The 21,006-nt window shown below is 45.1% G+C and overlaps 1 protein-coding gene across 1 annotated transcript in view; it reads right to left on the reverse strand.

Annotated features, from left to right (window-relative positions):
- LOC135895924 (uncharacterized) overlaps positions 1-16,196 on the reverse strand; it is a 50,769-nt gene extending 34,573 nt beyond the window's left edge. Inside the window, exons 1-4 of the mRNA XM_065424186.2 lie at positions 16,192-16,196; positions 9,863-9,901; positions 4,413-4,501; positions 1,339-2,037 (exon numbers count right to left, since the gene is read on the reverse strand). Coding sequence (XP_065280258.1) covers positions 1,339-2,014 — 676 coding nt within the window. The 5' untranslated portion in view covers positions 2,015-2,037; positions 4,413-4,501; positions 9,863-9,901; positions 16,192-16,196. The remainder of the gene's footprint in view (positions 1-1,338; positions 2,038-4,412; positions 4,502-9,862; positions 9,902-16,191) is intronic.
- Between the last annotated feature and the right edge of the window lie 4,810 nt (positions 16,197-21,006).

The raw sequence follows: 21,006 nt of genomic DNA on the forward strand, positions 1-21,006 counted from the left end.
GAGAAGAGGCGAGAATTCCGCTCAAATGGAAAGGGCCTTGATGGAACCGAGCGAGCGCAGTGAAATTAGATAATCAGACAAGGCGGATGGTGCCGGCGTCTGCGATTGGCCCGCTTCCCCTTCCTTAGCTTGCGGTGGCTGGGCGAAAATCATGGTGGCGTGCAATAGAAGGATCATAATGTCACTAAAACCGATTCTCAGCAAATAAGAGTTAGCACAACCATGTCCTACACGTGCCGAAAGGCTCGATAACGTTATACTGCCACGCAAAATGTTTTATTACGCAAATAAGCCCACTCAGCGGCAGGTGCGAGCAGCCGGAGCTTGAGCGATTGGCAGGCAGCCATCTTCTATTGCTTACGGAACGGGACAGTTTCCGGCTATCCAGAAATAAGAATCAGTGTATTTCGGCATATTGATGCATCTTTTTAAGATGTGCACGTCAATTTGACGTGTTGAGGATTCGAGATTTTATGACGACGCGTGACAGACAGGCGAAGAGGGCGCCGCCCTAAAGCTTTTGAGCACGAGCAGGAAGCTAATGGCGAAAGGGCAACGAATCAGAAATTATATTTCTTTTGTTCGGTCTATTCATGCCATATCAGTGTGTATACGTCAAGTCAGAAGGGGAGCCATTGCGGTCTTCGTGACGTCGCATGACAGCCAGGTGAAGTGGGGCTGACTGTCAAGTATATCACGGGTTTTCGCAGTGTTTTCTATAGCAAATAATAATTTAGACGCTGTTTGATAGATGCAATGGGCCCAACGCCCGCACAGCAAGAAGAGATATTTCTTGTGCATACAAATGTGTGCATGTGCGGGCACAAGAAAGTACAGTGTACTCATTCTCCAAGACCTGTGAGCCACAAGTGGCATATTGAGTAATGGCTGCCTAAAAGCAAATCCTTTGAAAAAATGTGCAATGTAGCTGCACACGTATGAGCGCAGAAAGCTTAGCTTGGAATTATAATTTAAACAAGTAATAAAGTATAATTCTGATAGAGAAGCTGGAAAATGAAGCCGCTGGAATGACAACTATTGTTGTGCAGACGGAAGAAAGCTTTCTATGTCCATTCTTGCAGCAGACATTACAGGCCCTGCGAAAAAACCTATGACAATCTCTTTCTCATGTTAAAGCAATATATTCTCAACGTTCTCGGTTTCTCTTACAAAATTGTGCCTGCCTTTGACTTTGATATTTACCGCATGTCGGTCTTGGATTTAGACATTAGGACCCAATTCGTCGATCACAGGACCAGTTCTGGTTTACTGTGAGGTGATTATATCTCGGCTTCAACGCGTTCCTACATCTAGGCAAATACTCATAAATCCACTCACGTTCAACAGAGGTAGGCGGGGAACTCGGAGTAGTCACAGGAGGTGGCGTAGCCGAAGGAGGAGGGGGGAGTGGAGGTGGCGGTGGAGGTGAGCGAGGAGGTGGAGTTGAGGGAGCTGGAGGCGGGGGAGAAGGAGGTGCGGGAGGTGGGCGAGACGCGGGAGGTGGAGGAGGCGGTGGAGGTGGAGTTGAGGTGGAGGCGGAGTTGGCGTAGGGTGAAGGAGTCGGGGGAGGTAGGGAAGAAGGTGAAGGAGGACGAGGTTGACGAGGCTGGGGACGCGTAGGAGGCGGAGGAGGTGGAGTAGAGGTGGGGGTGGAGTTGGCGTAGGGTGAAGGTGGCGGACGAGGTGAGGGAGTAGGTGGAGGAGGACGCGGTGAACGAGGCCGGGGACTAGCCTGGGGACGCGGAGGAGGCGGTGGAGGTTGAGTAGGAAGGGGAGGTGGAGGAGGTGGGGGAGGAGGTGGAGGTGGAGAAGGGCGACGCGGAGGAGGCGGTTGAGGTGGAGGAGGCAGAGGAGGAGGAGGAGGCGGGGGAGGAGGCCGGGGACGCGGAGCAGGCAGTGGAAGTGGGAGAGGCGGAGGAGGAACGGGACCAGAAGGAGGCGTGGCAAAGTCTGAGGTAACCTCACTAGTATCGTATGTAGTTGTCTCCTCCGTGACCATCGGCGAAACGTGCATCGCTGGTGCAGGTGCAGGTGCAGCTGGGTACAGAAACAGGAAATACAATTTCTTTTTCTTCCGTAGGAGAGCAGAAATACAGAAAGCTCGAGTCTCTGGCTGTACGCAAAAAAATAAACATAGTAGCAGTTCTGGGTATGCAGGTGCCCACTTTAGTTAGTATCTGAATAGGAACCGAGTCCGGTCGCGCTAATCCTTTAGTTTTGCCTCCTTGTCTCACTTTCCTGTACAGCAGTAGCTCTGACTGTGAGAAAGAGTGTCAACTCCGTGCTAGCGAGGAAATCCTCTATGATAACAGCTTCTTGTAAGCTTTCCTCTTATTTGGCTAGCGACAGTCCGGGGACCCAGACGGTGATATCGTCCGCACAGATTACATGCCCGACATCTGGGATGCAAGCCAACCTCTCGAAGAGCCTGTCGATAGCGATATAAAAGAGCAGCTGTGACAGCACCGATTCCTGGGGTGTGACGAGACAACCTAGAGAGAAAGGCCCCTCGATAACCGTCAAAACTCTGATAAACGCCGTGTGTTCAGCTAGGACGGATTTATTAAAGTTTAAAAACCTGCTGCCAAGATAGAGCTTGGATATGTCACCTAGGATATGTTGGTGACTGACCCTGTCAAAGGCATTAGCCAAGTATAGGGCCAGAACACTCATCACGTCTATAGTGCGGTTAGTTATAAAAGGTCGATTTCTTCAATAGGGGCATCGCATCCTGTGCTGAAAGGGAGGGTTGAAATTCAAACAAGTTGTGAAGAAAGAGCAATGTCGCTCGATGTGACTTGATATTCGATTATGAACTGCATGCTCCATGACTTTGCAAAGGCATGAAGTGAGCTAGATGGGTCAGAGGTTTTCCATACTGGTAGGCCTTCCCGGCTTGAGGATGAAAACTATCTTGGCCGCCCTCCATTCATCAGGGACTTGACCCGACTCCCAGGTTCGGCTGAGCTCATTCGTTAAAATATCTATTGCCTCCTCATCCAAGATCTTAAGAAGTTTGTTTGTGATGTCATCGGTTCCTAGAGCAGACTTCCTATTGAGGTTAAAGAGGACGTGTCTAACCTCTGACACGGAGACGGCTTCATGAAGAAGTGGGGCACTCATCCCGGTCTATTCCGCACATAAGACCTTCTCTGCCTCCCTGCATGACTCTACGGTCCTTCGAAGGAAGGTAGGTGTACAGCATGCTTTGAGTGATGTTGCTGTCCATCATACCATGCCTAGTTAGGAATTTTATAATCCTGTCTAAAGGTAGTCTAGCCATCCCTTTGGATTGCTTTTATTAAGAAGATTTCTGAGACGGCTCCGTTTACTGCCTCTTGTCATACGACTAACCGCTTCTGTACATGTTTTCTCCCATTGTTGCTGCGACAAAAGTACAGAGTATGAGTCAATTTCCTTGATTAGAGCTGCAATTAATTTTGAGCTAGAATCTCATTTTGCTATTGATTGTAATTTGTATTTGCTTGTATATAAACCCAACCTGTAACAGTCCTAAGTGAGACTAATAGTATATACATGAAAAAAATAACGAAAGAATATTCAAATAGCATATTAATCGAACATGCTTACAAAAACTGAACCAGCATATCTATAAATGTAGTTTTCTGACCTCGCGCACGAAAAATCTTATCAAGTCGGAATAATCCTCCTGTGGTTCCACGACTTACCTCCTGCTGTAGTCGCACCAACGTCGTTTTTAAACAAACTCATGCATGGAATTACTGCTTGTACGGATCTAGCAGCTTGTGTTTCACGGCGAGTACCGCAGAAGACTGTCAGGGAACATGAACCCTTCCACGTTCCCGCATCTTTCAGCTAAAACTCGCATTTCCAAAGAGTGTAAAGTGGATATTGTCATTTTCTCCATGCTTGTATCTTTCAAATCGTTTCTCTTCCTTGTCTGCCGAGCTTCACAGTTACTCCTCAGCCTTCTTTCTAGCTGCACTTCTGTCTTTTCCTCTAATAGTCTCTTCCTCCCGTGTAGGCGTGTAATGTACGTTGCATGTAATTTTGCGCTATTCCTTAATTGTTACTTCTTACGTATCTGATTATTTTTATCGCCTTTGTTTCATGTACTATTGTTTATCTTGTAACACTGCTCGTAATCGTTTTACGTTTCTACTTTCTTTGTCTGTGCGCCAGTATTGAGACCTCTAGCTTCACCGCGGCACACAAAATAAATAGTGATTTATTTGTTATCACTGTCATCAATACATATGGTGCACGACTCAGAGTGTTGCCAAAGATAATGAAACCGTCTACAGCTTCAATGCCACCAGTTCGTACAATCAACTATCTTTAGTATAGTAGCCGTTACTTAAAACAGTGAAAGGACACACTTCCTAGCGTGTCTTGTAGTTGAGTATTCTAAAGGTCATCAGTTTGCTTACCTGTGAGAAAAATGAACAGCACGTAGCACAGAGCAACCAGTAGAAAAATCAGGAAGACAAACAGGAGCCCAACCACGACTTGGATTTGCCTGCGTTTGTAACATTCTTTAAGTTTACAATTGCGTTCGCCACAATACGCAAACATCTCAAGTCGGTCCGGAAAGGGCGTTCTCTTCGCTCTGCATGGTATGTTCGCTGCCGAGCTTCCACGGCTTGGGACGTCATTGCACGGTCATTGGCAACTACACGTGATTCTGACTGGGTAAAAGCCTTTGAATTCATCGGTTACTCTCGATAGAGGGATGAAAAATGAAGACAAGCACTGATCGCTGAAGATTTTGTAAGTATAACGTTTCAGCTACCACCTAGGAGCGTCGTTCAGACGAAAATTAAAAACCGACGAAACAGTGGCTTAAGTACTTCGTATAATGTCACCGAGCCGCCTGGCGTTTACTGGTGATAAATTACCACTGTTTCTGTTAACAGTGTCAGTCGTAGTTTTCATGCGTTTGATTACTGATATTTTTTTATCTTTCACAACCATATTCCCGCGTCGCTCATAATGTTTTGTACCCACTAGGCAGTCGTTCTGTCATGTTCTCGACTTTTCTATTTCAAAACGTATTGGTCGTTGTGGCACGGCTACTGGATAAAGTACACAGCCTCCCCGCAGCCAGAAGTACATCGCCTCCGACAAAATAGAAACATTCATAATAACAAACACATTTTACTAACGCATTCCTGACGCCACTATCCGCGTTTCATTTTTTCAACTTCACGCAAGGTTGTTAAAACCCATTGTTTCAAGGTCCTATCGTCCTCAACAGGCATCTGCAGCAATTGCTTCCGAGACGCGTTGTCCAGGACCCGTCGGTATAGGAGCCACGTTACAACGCGAGAAGCTGAACATGACAAGGTTCTCTCTAGCAGGTTAATGCATATAAAAGTGCATTTAGATGAAGCGCCAATGTGGTACCAATGAAAGTTAGTCGCACAGACGAAAGGCTGAAGTTTGGCAATTCTTCAACAGCGACTGATGCCACTCTTTCTGGAAGTCAATGCTTGTAAACAACTAAACGCCGTACTTACGTGTCTAGAAGACCCCAGCGCATAGCATGCTAATGTCATCGTCAGCCTGGCTACGCTCACTGCAGGGCAAAGGCCTCTCCCATACTTTGCCAACTATCCCGGTCATGGGCTAATTGTGGCCATGTTGTCCCTGCAAACTTCTCAACCTCATCCCTCCACCTAACTTCCTGCCGTCCCCTGCTACGCCTCGCTTCCCTTGGAATCCAGTCCATAACCCTTAATGACCACCGTTTATCTTCCCTCCTCATTGCATGCCCTGCCCATACCCATTCCTTTTTCTTGATTTCAACTAAGATGTCACTAATTCGCCTTTGTTCCCTTTACCCAATCCGCTCTCTTCTTATCCCTTAACGTTACACCCATCACTATTATTTCCATAGCTCGTTGCGTCGTCCTCAATCCAAGTAGAAGCATTTTCGCAAGCCTCCAGGTTTCGGCCCCGTAGGTGAGTAATGGTAAGACACAGCTGTTGTACACTTTTCCTTTCAGGGAAAATGGCAAATGGCCTGCTCATGATCTGAGATGCCTGCCAAACGCAGCACAGCCCATTCTTATTCTTCTGATTATTGTAGCTTCATGATCCGGATCTACGGTCACTACCTGCCCTAAGTAGAAGGAACTGGTAAATGAATAACCCTTACCATTTCCAGTGATTCGCTACTTATCCTAAGCTGCTGTTCTCTTCCCAGACTGTTAAACATTATTTTAGTTTCCTGTAGATTAATTTTCAGACCCACCCTTCAGCTTTGTCTGTCCAGGTCAATGAGCATGCATTCCAAATGGTCCCCTGAGTTACTAAGCAAGGCAATATCATCAGCAAATCGCAACTTACTAAAATATTCTCCATTAACAATTATCCCCAATTCTCCCCAATCCAGATCTCTGAATACCTCCGGTAAACACGCTGTGAATAGCATTAGAGAGATCGTATCTCCATGCCTGACGCCCTTCTTTATTTGCATTTTGTTACTTTCTTTATGGTGGACTACGGTGGCTGTGGAGCTGCTATAAATATATTTCAGTATTTTTACATACGGCTCGTCTACACCCTGATTCGACTGAATCAGACGCCTTCTCGTAATGAAAGAAAGCTATATATAAGGTTTAGTTATATTCCGCACATTTCTCTATAACCTGATTGACAGTGTGAATGTGTGTCTACTGTTGACTAGCCTTTACAGAATTCTACCTGGTCCTTTTGTTGACAGAACTCCAAGGTGTTCCTGATTCTATTTATGATTACTGCAGTAAAAGCTTTGTAGGCAACGGACAGTAAGCTGATCGGTCTATAATTTTTCAAGTCTTTGGCGTCCCCTTCCTTATGGATTAAGATTATGTTGACGTTCTTCCAAGATTCCTCTATGCTCGAGGTCATGAGGCATTGCGTATACAGGGTGGCCAGCTTTTATAGGACATTCTGCCCACCATCCTTCAACAAATCTGCTGTAACCTTATCCTGCCCAGCTACCTTTCCCCTTTCCATAGCTCCCAAGGCTTTCTTTACTTCTTGTGGCGTTACTTGTGGGATGTCAAATTCCTCTATACTATTCCCTCTTCCATTATCGTCGTGGCTGCCACTAGTTCTGTGTAAATCTCTATAGAACTCCTCAGCCATTTGAACTATCTTATCCATATTAGTAATGATATTGCCCGATTTGTGTCTTAACGCATCCATTATTCTTGCCTATTCCTAGTTTCTTCTTCACTGCTTTTAGGCGTCCTCCGTTCCTGAGAGCATGCTCAATTCTATCCTCATTATACTTCTTTACGTCAGATACATTACGCTTGTTGATTAACTTGAAAAGTTCTTCCAAATTTATTCTAGCTGTAGCGTTAGAGGCTTTCATGCATTGGTGTCTTTAATCAGATGTTTCGTCTCTTGCGAAGGCTTACCGATATCCTGTCTAACAAAGTTACCCCCAAATTCTATTGCACACTCCTTAATGATGTCGATAAGGTTGTCGTTCATTGCTTCAACACTAAGGTCCTCCTCCTGAGTTAAAGCCGATATATATAACCCCTTATACCTGTTCTGTAGCTTGCTCCGGAATTCCGCTAGTTTCCTTATTACCGCTAACTCATTGATTGGTTTCTTATGTACCAGTTTCTTCCGTTCCCTCCTCAAGTCTAGACTAATTCGATTTCTTACCATCTTATGGTCACTGCAGCGCACCTTGCCGAGCACGTCCACATCTTGTATGATGCCAGGGTTAGCGCAGAGTATGAAGTCTATTTCATTTCTAGTCTCGCCATTCTGGCCCCTCCACTTCCACTTTTGGTTATCCCACTTGCGGAAGAAGGTATTCATTATCCGCAAATTATTCCGTTCTGCAGACTCTACCGATTACTCTCCTCTGCTATTCCCATAACCTAAGCCGTATTCCCCCACTGGCTTGTCGCTAGCCGCCTTCTTGCCTACCCTGGGATTGAAGTCGCCAATCAGTGTAGCGTATTTTGTTTTGACTTTACCCATCGCTGATTCCACATCTTCATAGAAGCTTTAAGCTTCCTGGTCATCATTACTATATGTAGGCGCCTAGACCTGTATGACCTTCAATTTGTCCCTCTTATTCCTGCCACCCTCTCGTTAATGCTATACAATTACTATATGTTTCCACTTATTCCCTTATTAATCAGGAACCCGACTCCTAGTTCTCGTCTCTCCACTAAGCCCCGGTAGCACAGGACGTGCCCGCTCTTTAGCTATGTATGTGCTTCATTTGTCGTCCTAACCTCACTGAGCCTTATTTATCCCATTTATTTCCCGCGAATTACTCCAATAGTAGTGCTAGACTCGCCTCACTAGATAACTTTCAAGCGTTAAACGTTGCCAGTTCAGATTCCAATGGCTTATGTAAGCTATTCTAAATAACCCCAGCAGTCTGGCAAACCGAAGAGTCTTTTTCTTCAATTACAGATGCTACGTGAAGCTAACCTTGATATTGGCCTACTAATAATAGTATTTGCTGATTGATGATAGCCTACTCATGCAAGTCATCTTCATTACCCCGGTCTGGTAAGGAGAATAGTTGGTTTCCTTCCGTTGCAAATGCAACATGAAGCTTTCATCAAAAATATGTCCTTTAACATTTATGTAGGTAAGTCTGTCTCTTACTTATTCACTTGGTTACGTCAACAGTTAGCCTATTACACTACACTGCATTACATTATATCACATTACATTACAGCAAGATATAACAAGTTGATTTTTGTGTGTCGCCCGTAGTGTGATACCTAGTTGGTGCGGACTAAATTCTATGGAATTGTAGTATCGCTGCTACAAGCCACTCTTCTTCACAGTTAATCTATTCCTCTAACAGCTCGCCATAATGTATTTTAGTTTAGCACCTTCGAGTTTTCGTCGCATGTATGTCGTAATCTCACCATACTGTGTACCTAACAGAAGAGGCACTTAGAAAGCGGATTAGAAGTGCACTAATCAACGTTCCAATGTAGTCCAAATTGAAATGGTCTAAAACTCTTATAAGTGCCATTCTAGAAGCGCATAGAATCCCTGTAAACAGTATGAGACCTGCGTTCCCAAAATTTAATCAGGTCAAAGAAGGGCCACTCAGATCTTTGGCGCTGATACGACCTTGTCTTTGAAACACCAACGTCCATTTTGTTCTGCGTTTGCACCACTGACGTTTCAGAACGTCCTGCGTTATCTCACCGCAAGGCACGTCAAATTAATGACGCGCCATACTGCAATGATCACTCATCTTATCATCTTACTCGTGATACATCTCTCGCGTTCGTGAAGGCATCCTGTGCTATAAGACGTTACAAGTATAACCAGACGCAAGAATCCTGACAGATTATCAGCACAATTTCTTCCCGCACGCTGTCAATCACTGCAACAGGGTACCTAGACCCTTTGCTAAAAGCGCCATTTCCAATACTATTAAAGTTAATTTTCACACTTTCTAATGCTCTGTGACAGAAAATTGATTATACTATTTTATTGCAATCTTTTTCTAATCACCAATCTGCTGACAGACGTTCTGCAATAACGCTGTTCTTACTGTTTGCAGTGACATTGTACGTCGTACTCCAGAAGTGTTCCTTCAGGAGTTGTAAGTAAAGATAAACATACACGATTGCGCAATTACAGGACGCTTCGCGCAGATGCGACATTTTGCTGCTGTGTGTTTCATGCTAAAAAACCTCAGTTCCTAGTTACCGCTCGCCCTGCCCACTCTTTCGTCTGAAGTCGCGGTTCTTTTCCTCTTTAAACATGTCGGATCAACTGGCCCGAGGTTCTCCCCTCTTCAAGACGAAGTTCAGTGCGGCTCATGAATTTCAGAATTGCGCATCTGCTGATGTGAACTACGAGGAAGTAAAAGCAGAGCAGTGCTTACCAGGAATATCGATGACCACGACGATATCTTGTTGTTGGGCTGCGGAAATCACCAAGTGACTGTTTAGTCAGTTTGTGTCATTGAACGTGTATAGCGTAGCTGAATTTAAACACGTACAGAGGAGAACAGTTAAGTACATAGCTTCCCATGTGAATTTGTGACGGTTTATCATATTTTCTATTCTTCTCACCTTTTCAGTGACATTGCGTTACCTTCTATTATTAGGAAAATTGGTGCATGACTATAGAACAGAAAATAATGAAAAATTAAATGGACCGTCATGAAACAGCTCCAGCAAAATAACGAAGTCAGCCCTATAGGCCCGGATTAATAAAGCTATCAAACGCCCCGTCCCGTCACTGGCAAGGCACGGCTGTTCGTCACGAGAGAGCGCCTCCTCACCATTTTCTTGTCAATAATGTCACGCTGGTTTATGGTGGCTGATGCGATCGAAGGTACAGCATTTTGAAAGGAAAAAGCTGGCCACAAAACGCAATCTCATGACGGTGACGTGACACTGACGGGTCGGGGTGTTTGACGGCTGTGTGAATCGGGGCCTTACTGTGAGCCGTGAGGGAAGCATTACCTCAGACAGAAAGTGAAACGAAAGGAAGGTTGCAACGCTTCTTAGAGAGAGAGAGATGGAGAGTGCTAGAAAAAAAAAAAACACTTGTCTTTATTAAAATGTACGGATGGGATACGGTGTCTCCCTTTCGCTTCTTAGCATCTGGAGGCGCAGTTGATGGGACAACGTGTGAAGGGGAGGCTTGGTTTTAAATACACTCCCTCCAGGCACTCCCTAGACGTTCTCGTATGGCGCCGCTAATGGTAATGGCGCTTGATTAATAACAAATTGGCTGGGGCCTAGCTAAGGGTAAGCCTGGATATATCGAAGCGAAAAGGTTCGGTGATGCTTATGGTTTAGCTTATAGTTATGCTTTATGATATAGTCTATGGTCATGCTTACGGTTTAGCTTATGGTTATGCTTCATGATTTAGCCTATGGATATGCTTACGGTTTAACTTATGGATATGCTTATGGATAAGTTATGGATCCGCTTTCGGTTTAGCTTATGGTTCCGCTTTATGATTTAGCCTACCGTTATGCTTACAGTTTTACTTATGGGTATGCTTTGTGTAGATATGCAAATTGCTTATCAATGATATATACCATAAGTTATGCAGGATTATTAAACTTCTTTATTCATCATTATTGGGCACATTGTCTGGCGATTTCTGTTCAACCATAAACACAGCTCTCTGTATCGGTAGTATTACTCTCTTCTCCTTCCATACTGAATGCGCACGCCTATTCTCTGGCAAGCGGTTATATAGTCGGCCTCCGCGTTAAACACGCGCTTGCCGCGAACGTCAAACGATGACGCATAGCGCGCGGCAGTGGCCACCTGCGCCGACTCCGAAACGCTTATGGAGCCAATTCGACTCCTCACACGCTCATGGAGCCAATTGGACTCCGAACATGCTCACGCAGCCAATTCCGACGTACGCCGGCTCGCGCGAAGCACGGTGTCGACTTGCGTAGTAAAGCTTTACGCTTCAATAAACAGATTTGCCCAAGCCCAATGCGCGGGCGCTGCCATCGCCGTAACACTATAGTTCTCGGCGCTTTCCCTTGTACTTGGGTTTCAAGTAACGATGACGGGAATAGTGCGTTTGTCCTGGTATAGACACAACATATGCTTCTTACCACAGCCGACCCTCAGACCGCTAAGGACTGCTATTACCATAATGCTTCACGCCAGCGGTGGTGTACAAAACCTAGTCGTGGAATGCATATATTGGCTGTATATCGAGAAATCAATATTGTAGGAGAACATAGGTAAATTATTGGGTTTTACGTGCCAGAACCTCGATCTGATTATGAAGCCCACAGGATACTAATGTGTCCTAAAGCACGTGAACACTCGATATGCCAGATACCATTCTTTAATTTTGCCGCCAGGAAGTGGACCTACCAGGCGAGAATTCAGCGATATCTGTAACGTTAGGCTAACGTCAACGGTACGCGTACCCTGGAGCTAAGCTAAGAAAAAATTCATTTGGCTTTCACCTTATCCAAGAAAAAGGGAGCTTTCTGCGCCAAAGGAGTCAGAATTATATTTCTGCATGTTCATAAGTTATCTAACAAAAGGCTACCCTAGCAAGTCTATCTCAAAAGCAGTCCATTTTCTTTGTGTGCCCCTTTAAAGTGGACACGCATCAGACTGTATACTATCCATGTCCGTGTATAGAGGCGAGAAAATTTTTACTCAATTTCCTCCTCCTTGCTCAATGCACGCGCTTTGGTTTCAAGATCCTTCTTCGCACGAGTAAAATCGTAACTGTGGAAACGCAATGGCCTGTCTAAATTGCCTTGTACGAGAGGTTTTATTCAGTGTACTCCGTTTTGCGCCGAGGAGCTGTACAAGTTGCGCTGATAGTGCAAATATGATAATACATCACTCACATGCATCGCTAAAGAGTCATTTGCATTTCTCACGCAATTTACGACTTTGTCTATCGCGATTGACTACTCCTGACATTGCGCCATATTTTCTTGTAAGCATTCCAATATATGCCTACATATTCAACACCTGATAATAACGAACTACTAGTACGCTTTCCAAAACTAGTGTCTAGCTAGTCATGCCGAGTTGTTTCCATTTCCGTGGTAAAGGTTGATAGGAATCACATGTTTTCACACTCGTTGCCGATAGGCTCCAATCTTTAAATTGCCGATGCAAATATTGCAACTTCTATTGTATCGAATATTGAACGCGAAAGAGAGCATGAATTGCTTATAGCGTAATTGTGTATGGCGCTAGCGGCTATTATAGTAAGACTATAAAAGCAGCACCCAACGAATACCCGCCATATGTTTCTCAATAAAGATGTTTATTCCTATCCAAATCGCGGCGTTGCTGCCAAATAGGTCCCGTCAGCGCTTCTTTAAGTGACCCTGGAGCGATTATGACGACGTTGCACAAGCGTACTCAGTCGTTAGAGTAGATCTTTCCGATCAATAAGTGACAAATTTAAGCGCTGCGCGTAAAGCGCGTAATTTATTATAATATTTTAAAAATTGACGTCAGTAGGGCAAGCTATCCGATTGCTATTCAGGTCACGCACGACATCGATTACTTTCCCAACACGTTCACGGGGAACAAATGTTGTTAGCAACATTTGTAATGTTGGTTAACTTATTTCTATTAAAAAAAGAAGAAAAAAGGGAGAAAATACACAACGACAACTTATCACTACACTCAAGCATTTCCGATACACCGCAAGTGTCGTCTGCTTGTATTACGAAGTTCTCCGTTGTGTCGCGACCTACGTAATCAGTGTTGGTCTCGAGCTTCCTTTTCACGAGCCCCATGGATCACCCCTGTTACGTTGTGGGCTGCAAATCTAGCTATCGGTAACACGTCAAGCTGCGACATCGTGTCCAGCTGCAAGGCAACATGCGAGCGTAGCGGCCGCAGCGCTTCTCGCTGCCGGTATCCGATCGGCGCTAGCATCTACGCGTTTGCGGCCGTCACTTCATGCCGGAAGCTCAGTACCACAATAGGGAGTTTTAGCGTGCACGTTTATTCGGGTAAGCGCAAGCGGACTCGACGTTTTACGGGATGAGGAGAGGCGCAGACGTGAGTTACCTGCATGGTGCAGCCATCTGGTGGCACAGACCACAAATTAGACACACAGAAAACTAATATGGCACAAACCAAGTGAAGTGTATTCTACTTTGCTGTTGTCCTTGATAATGTTTAAAATGTTTTGCACTTCGCTGCAGCAATAGCAGCTCTGTTGTTTGGCTGGTTACGCTCTCCCTCTCCAGGTAGCAGCACCATGCAGGCCGCTCACGTTTACGCTAAAGCCCCTTCATGACAGCGGTAGGAGTATGAAGGGGTTTTAGTTTACGCCACCGCCCATCTTTCAAAACTTCAAACGCTCGCCTGCGGTTAACGGAATACCGTACCCCGTCGGCGCTTCTACAAAATGCTCGCAACACGCGCTTCTTGGATAGCTCTCGTGGGGGAACGAAGGCCAGAAGACTAGCGGAGAGGTTGGAGAGTCACCGTGCACTGGGTCCTAGACAAGTGGAAATAGACGACACAACCTCACATCACGACGTAGAACCAGTGAAGGCGGAGCTTAGCCTTGATTATTCGTTCAACGGTATTCGGTGAACGAGCTGAGAAGAACCATGGCTAGGAAGGAGGACAACATTTAGCGCAGCTCTCTCAATATGAAATCTTCACTTCAATTGTAGCACAAATGTTTTACTGTAGCTGTTCCGAACGCGTCAGCATGATTTGTCAAAACCGCTTCTGGGACCCTTTAAAAAGAAATTTAGGCACTTTCTAGCACACTAAGTCTTCCTGACCAAGTTGACCAAGAATTGTAAGTTCTGATTTCTGCCCTCTGTCGAGAAATTATTCATGTGTGCACCTGAGCATGACATATTGGTGTAGTTGCTTATGAAATAGGCACATTCACAGACGTTCTGTCTTCACTGGCTGAATGTGCGCCCCAATCGAATAGCCTCGAGATAAATAAACATACCAGACTTGCTTAAAATGTTCACTTATTTTTCCGTTACGTTATAAGCCCTTATCAAACCTTTACTTGTACTTGAATTAGACTGAATTATGTCTTGATTTATGCGCTTGATAGTCGAGCTCATCGCTATGCGTATATTTGTGGGCGGGGGCACTGGAAAGTCCAAACGTAGTTAAAATATTTTGGCGACCAAAATATACATTATTCTTAACAATAAAGACGTGGAATACTTACAAGTCGCCTGCAACCAAATGAGGAATGGGTGGCACATGAAAACAGATGCAGTTAGACGCTACACCGAGTGTAACATCGGTTCATGCCGTAAATACGCATCGCGAAAATGAAAACGCATGAAGCGCTAGCGATATAGACTTAGCGTGCACTTGAACCAGTAAATCCTTCACAATTTTGTGTAAAGGCGGTAAATTAGCCGGGAATACATGGTGTGGCTGCAATAACGTCCTAATCGATTTATAATGCTCGCGCTGTAGTCCCTGCGCCTCTCGGTCCACTCTTAACGATAAGCGTCTTCTCTTTCGTGAAGGTGACACAAACTCAAAACGTTATGCTAGAGACTGGTAGGCGCTCAGACAAGTTGCTCAATTACTTTTCGTCATCGTCTCTCACTACCTAGCCGCGTATCCTTCACCTACCTATAAGTATCATGACTCGAGGGCTCTTATCAAAATCGACCTCTCAGTTCTTCCCTGACAACTACTGTCACTATACTGTCTTCGATTGCTTTCCGCGTGCTCAATATGGTGAATGGTCTATCGCTTTGACCAGGCTTCCTGAAACATATTTATTTATTGAGATCACTCACAGGCTTCTTTACATGGGATCATTGTGCGAGTGGGACAATATACATGGAAATCGCAAAAGTATAAGAGCAAATACATCGATTGAAGAAAAGAGTTATACAATTCTTTGCCGCAAACACTCCACATTATACTCTTAAAAATCAAGTAAAGCTGTTTTACAAATTTTTGGTTGTATAAATATGGCTTTATTAAAACGGAACACAAATTGGCTCAGGCCTAAACAAGAGCACAGTTTCGTACATGTAATACAACATTAGAAAACATTTTGTTTTAGTACCAGCACATGAAAACAAAGATCTTAGGTAAATATGGCGGTTATCCTGTTTTTAAATCTGTTAGTATATGGTGTTTGTGACGTCCTCAGGAAGGCCATTCCAGTGGCTTATGGCACGTGAGACAGCAGACATGTGAAATTCCTTAGTATGACCTCTATCTGCTCTCTCAGTGGCGACTGACCGTCTTTCACAAACACACACCCTCATGGGAATTCACCGCAGATGAAACGTGACGTCCTAGTACAGTTTACACAACGCACACTGCATTATATCTACCACTACTCTGAATGACTCGCTCGCTCTCCAATCCTAGATTCTTAATTTTCATTCGCACTATCCCATAGCAAGTCCTTCGGGTGCTGGGCGAGACCCGATAAGCAATAAAACATCCAACCAAGAGATTTCAACTACGGAGACTCATAATAATCAAATTTACTCTCGCTTTCTTGCCTACCGCGCGCCAGATAGACCTGGCCAAAAAGTATGGGGGACACTTGAATGCATGCCGTTTTTTGTTTGCGCTCCTTCTCCTCGTCATTACAGTCTATCTCGCCTTAATAGTTATGGAAGGTTTGTGCTTCCTTTACTTTTTGTAGTATTTCAGCATACGCATTTGCACAGTTACTTGGTCCATCTTGAATGAGAAGTCGCGACAGCAACATCTACCACTTACCATGATGTCCTTCTCTGCCATGTTTACTATGCTTCTGATGCTTATGCCTCGGTGCTGAGGCGTGGTCTTCGAGGATGGCTGTGTGGGAATAAGTTTGATATCAGGAGCCCCATAACGTCATATAACTGCCTACTATAACTCCTGACGTCAAATGTAAGTAACCACCCACGCAAGCATCTGGCAGTGGCCAAACACCTTGTTCAAAGAGCACATTTAATCGCCTCGTTTATTGGAAGTCAGTTATGTTTGCTTTCAAAGCGAGTAGCATAACCAAGCTTGACAGGTTTTTCTTATCTAGTTGGCGAGATGAGAGGGGCGCGCAGGAAAGGAGAGGGTTTCGGTGCGACCGCGCTGGCGCACTCAAGGTGATAACCGGATGATAACCGAAGTGGTGCCGGCGTCTACGATGGGTCCGCACCCCTTGCTTAGGTTGAATATAGGCGTGCAATAGGGAAAAAAACATATACGCTAAAACACATCCTCAGCAAACCTGAGTTAGCAGAACGATGTCGTATGTTTGGCGAAAGGGCTCGGCAAGGTTATGCTGATTAAATAATGGGGCTTTACGGTCCAAAACCATGACCTGATTATGAGGCACGCCGTAGTGGGCGACTCCAGAACAATTTGGACCACCTGGGGTTCTTTAACGTGCACCGAAATATTTCGATCTCGATTCGATCTCGCACCGAATATTCGATCTCGCGACCTGGTGCTTAGCATCCCAACAGCATAGCCACAAGCAACCATGGCGTGTCAAGGTTATACTGCCACGCAAAATAAAAAAACGCGTAGCCTCCGGGTATTTCTTTAAATTTTCACTTTTCTTCGGAATATTATTGCATCTGCAGTGCACACACATCTCTTTGACGTGGTGAGTTCTCGCTGTTTTGTGACGTCGCGTGAGAGACAGGCGAAGTGGGGACGACCAGAAAATTTTCGTGGTCCAATAACCATGGTATAACATCGACAAAGCTGAGAACTAACATTATTAGAATATTTTTCTTTACATTGTGTGGAGTTGTGATGCATAATCAGTGCATGCTCGTCATGTTGAGAGAGGGAGTTCTCACGGCTTTATGACGTCGTGTGGATGGATGACAAGCGTTGAGGGCGTGACCCGAAAATTATCGATCAATCGCGGAGGAGTAATGGCGCAAATGACGTCGAAAGTGATTAGAATAGCTTTATGTTATATAGCGTCCTACCTTCCTTACTCGCTTTCGTTGAGCATAAAGCTTGGCGTTATATGATGTGACTTTCAATATACCAGCGGAGCGGAGTCAAACTTAAATATTCAAATAAACACAGAAATGCTCGCTGTGTTCTGTCGCCAGCTTGCCGCCGTGGTTGCTCATCGGCAACGGTGTACGTTCTGTTTTCACGTGCGAGGTGTATACAGAGTGTGATTCCCGTCCGTGTCAGCTGTCATTCCATTGGCAACAAAATACAATAAGACTCGTTTACTTAGACATGTATTCGCTTTGATAAACCTTAGGGGGTGGAAATTAATAGTGATTTTTAATTGCCCCTTGGTGCTTTTATAGCCCAGGTGTTGCTTTGTGACCCTCAAACACTAACATTCATTCAATGTTTCCGGCAACAATTTAAGACTGCCAGCTGTTCCAAGTGACACGGCTGTGCCTTGACCATCTGCAATGGGGTTGTAGGGTTTGGACAAGACAGAGACACAAAGGAAACAGCTTCAAATGGCCACGCCATGCAACGTATAATAACTACCGTGTCCCACAAAGCGAGCACACCTGCTCTGCACTGCACACTGCATGCATGCTGGCCAAACCACTTCAGCTGCCATGAAAGCGGGTGCGCCTCGCGAAGTATAGGCAAAAAATAGATGCCTGCCAGCAACTGCTGGCAAGTACGCTATGAATACGTTCTGGGGAAAACGCGGGGAAAGCGGGAGATGGAAATTCAAGACGATGAGCAAAACGAGACCAAGGTGAAAGCAAGAACTAACGTTTTGACAAGTGGACTTGTCTGATGTCATATGTCGTTATTATACCTCATATGTCGTTATGAATACGTTCTGTGTGACTGAACAAATTTTCCATCGTGAATACTTTTCTTCATTGTATGGACGCATCTGTCCGAAACCCCCAGACAACTCATTGACTTACTGGGTCTTGAAGGCGGCGCATATAACGGACTGGTGCACTATATTTCGTTTAGGTGTCATTGTTATATGCTATAAGCGCGACCCCCATGTGATACGTTGACCAAGTCACGATCCCCTCAATGTCTGATGTAGCAAAGACTACTTTTGTTTTGCGTGAACCGAGATGAAGATGCGACATCGTGTGGTGGATGGTCATGCTGACGCTGCATGCTTGATTTCGAACTCAGTTCGCGGTATCCGAAACACGCTTCATGAGTGCTCTTCCCTGTCTGTAACGGTACAACGGCCACCTATGTCGAATAAGCGTCAAATATCTCGAAATCTAGCGGCAAGAATGTGGTTTAATTACTTTCATGCAGCTTCGCACGCACATGACGCCACATCCGGAGTGAGAATGCATCTTACGACATCGCTTGCTGTACTCCCGTTTCGTTCTTAAAGTGCAACGCTGTGGAAACGACGGACGAAGTCCGGCCATCAAAATGTTTCAGAGCGCGCTCTTCATTGAGGTGTATATCTCTATCTCTTGCAAGCGGAACGATAATGCTCGCGAGCCTGGCGCAACAGCCGGCAAGCTAAAAACCCGTAAAGGATAACAAGGAAAAACAAAATGATCTCGAACAACTTCTAACAGAGATAATTGCTTATTAAGGCTGAACTTTCTTTTATTTATAACTGAACTAAAATAGGGAACATTTTCTCGTATTTGACGGCAGAAACGCCGAACTATTTGTTAGTGTGAACGCGGCCACCACCAAAAAGGTCTCCCTCACTTTCACAGCGTTGCATGCGATGTGGGAAACCGAGTGCAGTAATCTTAGTTGAAAGGCAATGTGGCAACGTAAATGTACACGGGTTGTCACAAGTACACAAGCACGAATCTGTTTGGCTCCATAAAAACGTGGTATACTCACGTGAGTGGTCCCGTCTTGGAGGACCCTCATGCCTACTGGTCGAGCTTGTAGCCGCCGTTGAGCTTGCGCCCGTCGTTCCCGTGTCGCGCGACGTCAGAGCGGTGGAGGAGCCCACCGTCCCAGACTCCGCTGCAGAATCAGGCCCCGGCGGAATGCACTTCTTACTAGGTAGCCAACTGACATACAGAGCTCCCGCTTGTGTGCCACATTCTTATTGCGCCTAGTCTTTCTTTTTTTGTTGTTCTTTTAATGCTCTAGCATTAAGAGTCTCAAAGTAGGATAAACTCTATGTGTGTGAAGTGTGGGAAGCCAGTCACGTGGTAGAGATGTACATATACTGGGTGTCCTAGCTAATTTTAGCCAGAGCTTAAATATATGCAAATGCCCTGTAGCTGGACAGAACAAAAGTAATGTCTTCCGTCGCTTGGAGATGCTTAAAGTATATTTTAGGTCCACCTAATTAGGTAATTAGTCTTAATTAATTATTCAACTTCTCAAATATCATAGTTACATTAAAAGTGTCAGTGAGAAAATTGTAGAACGACACGAAAAACTTCCGATACAGCTTTCAGTTCCTCAATACGTGCTACATAAAAGGGTTTTACCTATCGTGGAAGAAGTCCGCAAATGCACGCAAGATTGCCGCGCGACTGGCCGCTCGAGGCACTTTGCGTGAGTTCGCGGGCTTTTTTCACGCTCGTAAAACACTTTTATGTAGCACGTATTGAGGAACTTTAAGCTATATCGGGAGTTTTTCATGTCACTCTACAATTTTTTCATTGACACCTGTCCTCTAATTATAATAGTTGGGAAGTTAATTTAGAATAATTATCTAATTAGGCGGAATAAAAAAATTGAGTATCTCCAAGCGACGGCAAAGATCATTACCTTTGTTCTGTCCAGCTACGTGGCATTTGCATATTTTTTCACTCTGGCTTAAATTAGCTCGGGTACGCTCTATATGGGTGGGGGTAAAGGAATTACTTCTACTGGGGATCCGTTGTTGAGTAAGTGGGCAAGAAATATTTTGTAGGCGCACGTAGAAAACAAAAAAATAATAATTTTGACGTTTCGGCCGATGTCCGTCCGTAGTGCAACCGACGGTGGACGGCTTCTGTCAGTGGCACTTCGCTCGTCGAATACGCAAGACATGGGTCGAGTAAGCTTCTCAACAGCACTTTACGATATGTTTGGTCCATGACCTAAGAGTTCGTTGTAATTCGGCGCATTTCTTTCGAATTTACCGCCTAATCATCACTGTTTTTTGTAAAGTGAATAGTTTTCTTTGGCTGTCTCAGCCGTTCTCGTAGTAGTTCGGTGGAGCGACGGAGGTTGATACCGCGGAAGGGAAGGCGAGGAATCGCGGCAAGGGAAAGGGAGCGTGCTGTCGGGCCACCGAGTTACGAAGAGAGGCGGGAGGAAAAAGTGGAGGGTTGTTTAGACTGTCGTGCGTAAGCCCTCGCATGACCGAGTGACGGAGCTGTTCGCTTACGTGGACAATCGCCATCGATATTTCGTGCATATTATTTAGGGAGGAGTGAGGGGGGGGGGGGGGAATGTTAGGGGTGCTTCAACATGCTGTCCCTTTTCGGTGGCCAACTAAGAATGCGGTGGCAAGTCTTTTGCTTCTGCTATCAGCTGTAAGATACGATCGAAGAGTGCTGTGACAAATACGCCGTCCTCCAAGAGGCATTGTGTGAATGCGAATGCCAAATACGTTTCCTCATTTCTATGACGTCACGGCGGAGACGAACTTTTTCGACGTCG

The sequence above is a fragment of the Dermacentor albipictus genome, chromosome 2 (assembly GCF_038994185.2).
Source record: "Dermacentor albipictus isolate Rhodes 1998 colony chromosome 2, USDA_Dalb.pri_finalv2, whole genome shotgun sequence".
NCBI classification, from domain to species: domain Eukaryota; kingdom Metazoa; phylum Arthropoda; class Arachnida; order Ixodida; family Ixodidae; genus Dermacentor; species Dermacentor albipictus.